General features: G+C 42.4%; 1 protein-coding gene across 1 annotated transcript; it reads left to right on the top strand.

The window, feature by feature from the left end:
• Window positions 1-203: 203 nt before the first annotated feature.
• LOC100662890 (olfactory receptor 10V1-like) lies at window positions 204-1,400 on the top strand. The gene has a single exon (XM_003419516.3). The coding sequence runs from the start codon at window positions 456-458 to the stop codon at window positions 1,398-1,400; it is 945 nt and encodes a 314-aa protein (XP_003419564.1). The 5' UTR covers window positions 204-455.
• The last annotated feature ends 2,995 nt before the right edge of the window (window positions 1,401-4,395 follow it).

Genomic DNA, 4,395 nt, shown 5'->3' with positions numbered 1-4,395 from the left:
GTTTACTTCTGACAGCAACCCTAAGAGTTGTGCCTTATTGTCATCTCTACTTTAACGATGAAGAGGTTGAATCAGAAAGTTTCAGCAGGTTTTCCAACATCACACAGTTGTTAACTGGCAGATCAGGGATTGAAAGCTAGATGGTCTAACTCCATATCCATGGTTTTGATTGCCAAGGATTCAAGGAATGAGAATACTGGGAGGAGAAGGGTTTGTGGTCTGGGAACTGGATATTGTGGTTTAGGATTTTGGTGGTAAACTATTACTGGATGGTAGGAGCAAAAGCTCCTACAGGAAGTGAGTAGCTCAATTTAGACTGGAGGTAAAGGTGGTTGGAGTTGAGGAGGCCTAGGAAGTATGAGGTCAAGAGTTGTGTGGGTCATCCACCACCTAACATTTATCTATTCTCAATTCTCTAGTGCTTGTGCCACTAGAAGGCTTGATGTTTTAAGCACATGGAGGATGCCAACCAAACTGAGATGATTCATTTCCACTTCCGTCCCTTTTCCAAACTCTCTGAGGTGCAGATGTTGATTTTTGTGGCCTTCCTGATTATGTACCTGGTCAGCATCAGTGGAAACTTCTCCATTTCCATCATCATCTGGATCCACCATTCTCTCCACACCCCCATGTACTTCTTCCTGGCCAACTTGGCAGCCCTGGAGATCTGCTATTCTTCCACCATTGCCCCTCTGACTCTGGCCAGCATCCTGTCCCCTGAGAGAACCATAATCTCCCTTCCTGGGTGTGGCACCCAGATGTTCTTCTTCATCTTTCTGGGCAGCGCTGATTGCATTCTGCTGGCCCTCATGGCCTATGATCGGTTTGTGGCCATCTGTCACCCTCTACATTACACTCATATCATGAGCCGACGGTTGTGTGCCCAAATGACCCTGGGGTCTCTGGTGCTGGGATTTACCTTGGCCGTGCAGTTGACTGTGCTCATCTTCCGACTCCCCTTCTGCAGCAGTAAAGAAATCAGCCTCTTCTATTGTGATGTCCTCCCTGTCATGAGACTAGCCTGTGCAGATACCCGGGTTCACGAGGCCACTCTGTTTGTGGTCGGCGTCACTGTCCTCACCATCCCATTTCTGCTCATCATTCTCTCCTATGTCTTCATTGTGGCTGCCATCCTGAAGATCTGCTCTGCAGAGGGAAGGCATAAAGCCTTCTCCACCTGCTCCTCCCATCTCACTGTGGTCCTCCTCCAGTATGGATGTGGGAGCCTCATCTACTTGTGCCCCAGCTCCCGGTACTCTCCTGAGAGGGGCCAGGTAGTGTCCGTGGTTTACACATTCATCACTCCTGTGCTGAACCCCTTGATCTACAGCATGAGGAACAGAGAGCTTAAGGATGCTTTGAAGAGAGCAATGATGAGGTTCTTGCTGCCCCAAACATAATGAGTACTCTGGATGTTTACCTGGAACATTGTTCAGGGAGATAGTAACTGAATGATTATACTATAGGGTCACTAGGAATTGGAATTGACTTGTCAGCAACAGGTTCTTTGTTTTTTTTTTTAATCTGAAAAATGTGGAGAGGAGGTGACCAAGAAGACTTGGTTTTAAACTTTTCCTTTTTCCTGATTATATTATTTTTGAAATATTTCTTGCTTCTCAATCTCAGGTTCTTCATCTGTAAAATGGGGATTAGAATACCTGCAACACCTATATTCTGTTTTTCCTGTTGTTTGTTGCCACTGAGTGGGCACCAACTCGTGGTGACATTTTGTGTAACAGAACAAAATGTTGCCCAGTCCTGCACCATCTTCATGATCTTTGGTATGTTTGAGTCGATTGTTGTGGTTATTGCGTAGTGTCTTCCATGCTAGGGGGCAATTCTGTTGTAGTTAAAAGATACATTAACAGAAAATGCTTTGTTATTTCTAGTGTGCGATACAGCAGTGAATGTGGTTATTACTGTCCTCACCATCCCATGTAAAGTCTGTGTCCTACGTTGGAACTATCTCCAGAGACAGCTCTTAGGCTCTTAACAGGTTTCAACTTTGTACAACTCGGCAGAGGTGAAGTCAGGAATAAGGTGCAAATCTGCAAATCAGACTGGGCTATCCCAACCACTCCTCCTTAATTCCCATGGTGTAAATGTTCTGCTTGTGCCTTTTGGAATTATTTATCTTTCATTGCAAAATGTCTTCCAGGAAAAAGGGATGGGGGACGCACTGGCATTTAAAGGTTTAGTAGTTCCTCTTTTCTTACCTTTATATCCAGAGCCAATCTCTCTCCATCTTTGGCTCTGACTCTGTATTCATCTGCCTTCAAGTTGCTGTCCCCTATCCTCCGTGTCCTCCTTATTCTCCCTCTGCCTGTCTCTTTCTTTCCCTCTCTCTCACACCCACACACACTCACCTCATATTTCCATTTCTTTCTCGCTGTCCTTAGCTATGTATGCATCAGGTGGAAAAAATTGCTTGCTAATTAAGCCTTTCTGAGAAGGATAGGTGTAATGTTGGTTTAAACCCGGATTTAGGTAGAGCAAAGCTAGCTCTGTGAAGACAAAAGCTGAGTGGACACAGTGAGGTGGGGAAAGCACTCATAGTCACCTGGCTCTGAGTAGTCTGAGTAGATGATACTCATTTTCAAAATGGTTATTTGCTTCAAGGCACTGGTATCAGAGCATAGATGGTTTGCTATCTTTTTGTAGATAGCAGCAGCTCGTTTATCCCTCTACCCCTTGATTATTTGGTGATTTATGCTTTCAACAGCTGTTATTGAACTCTACTATGTACTATGTACCCACCTATGGTGAGTGGAGTGCAAAATGAAAAGGTAAGAAGTAGTTCCTGCCTTCAAGAAAGTTATGTCTAGTGGAATTTAAGAACATAACCCATGAATGCACCAAGAACAATGTGATGCAATGTGGTGGCATTTCAGAGGAAGGACAGTGAAGAGATTCAAAGCAAGTTTGATAGGAGGAGGTAGCATTTGAGCTGAATGTGACAGGTCTCCAGGATTTTGGGTATGCAGAAATGAGCCAGAGGGTATTTCAAAGCAGGGAACTGTAATGGCAGAAGAACTGGGAATCATCTCTCTGAGTCTCTGTTTCCTTACCTGTAAAAGGATAAAAAGTGTGCTACAAAAACTTATTTTTTTCTGAAAGAGTATCACAAGACCAGAAGGCAAAAAACCACGACCAGAATTCCCATTACATGGAACTGAAATTTTACCTCATTCCTTTGAATGACAAGAACCCAAAAGAACTTCTTTGGTTCATTTATAAACAATTGCTGCACCTCCTATGTTCTGCTGCAATGTTCTTTTACCTGATCAGTATTATCTGTGGGACACTTGTCCTGTTGGGTCATTGGTGTTTGGGAAAATGAATATTCAGTGGTCATATAAGTGTGAAGAATACTGAGTTGATCAAACTAAAATGAGCTGCTCATTGCAGATTTGCTCAGAGCCTGTAACAAGTGAATGTGCAGCCACGATTGTCTAAGAGGAGAGATCCCTTTCACCGCGTTTCCCAAATGCTGTCACCATCAATGTCTTTTTCCCTTGGTGTATCTTACAACACGTTTTATCCTATTGAACCTACATTGGAAACTGCTGCATTAGCTAAAGCTGACTCTGAATACCAAGAGGATTATTTCAATACTGGTTTATAGATTCTAGGCATTTCTCAATTCCTCATGCTTTTTGAGAAAGTCGTGTAGTTACAATGGGTGAGTAGGTTTCTTTTCCATACACTTACTCATTTATCTTTATAAAAATTCATAAGATGGATATTATTATCGTCTCTGCTTACAGATAAGGAAACTGAGGCACAGAAGGTTAAATAACTTGTCCAAGATGACACAGACAGTAATGGTAGAAATGATATTGACCTGAGAAGTTTTGTTCCGCAGCCTAGGCACTCTACCATTTTACTTGATTGTGTGCTATCAGTATTCTACGTGAGATTGGCCAAATCACTTCATTTCTTTGTATTTCATTTCATTTATAATAAATTGGGGATAAGAAGATCTACTCTAACTGCCTCAATGAGTTATTGTGAGACCCTCCCCACCTCCCAGAAAAAAAAAAAAACCTGTAGAAGTGCAATAAAAGATTTATCGTGATTGTTCAAACATCTAAATGGAGAAATACTCGTACCAGATGGCTTATTTTTTAATTACAAAAAGTTTAAAGCCCTAATTAGTCAGTCACCTTCATTACGTTTATCCTGTTACTCTCAACATGTGTTTCAAAGGTACTATAAAAAACAAGGAGCCCTGGTGGCACAGTGGTTAAGAGCTTGGCTGATAACCAAATGGTTGGCAGTTTGAACCCACCAGTCGCTCCTTGGAAACCCTATAGGGGCAGTTCTACTCTGTCCTATGGAGTTGCTATGAGTCAGAATTGATGCGACAGCAATGGGTTTTTTTTTTTTTTTTTG

Source organism: Loxodonta africana, chromosome 7 (genome assembly GCF_030014295.1).
Source record: "Loxodonta africana isolate mLoxAfr1 chromosome 7, mLoxAfr1.hap2, whole genome shotgun sequence".
Classification (NCBI taxonomy): Eukaryota; Metazoa; Chordata; class Mammalia; order Proboscidea; family Elephantidae; genus Loxodonta; species Loxodonta africana.
Note: the sequence above shows the minus strand (reverse complement) of the source record. Positions and strands in the feature narration are given on the sequence as shown.

What these genes read in the sequence shown, in the direction of transcription:
- LOC100662890 (XM_003419516.3), top strand. Translation starts at nt 456, where the DNA reads ATGGAGGATGCCAACCAAACTGAGATGATTCATTTCCACTTCCGTCCC.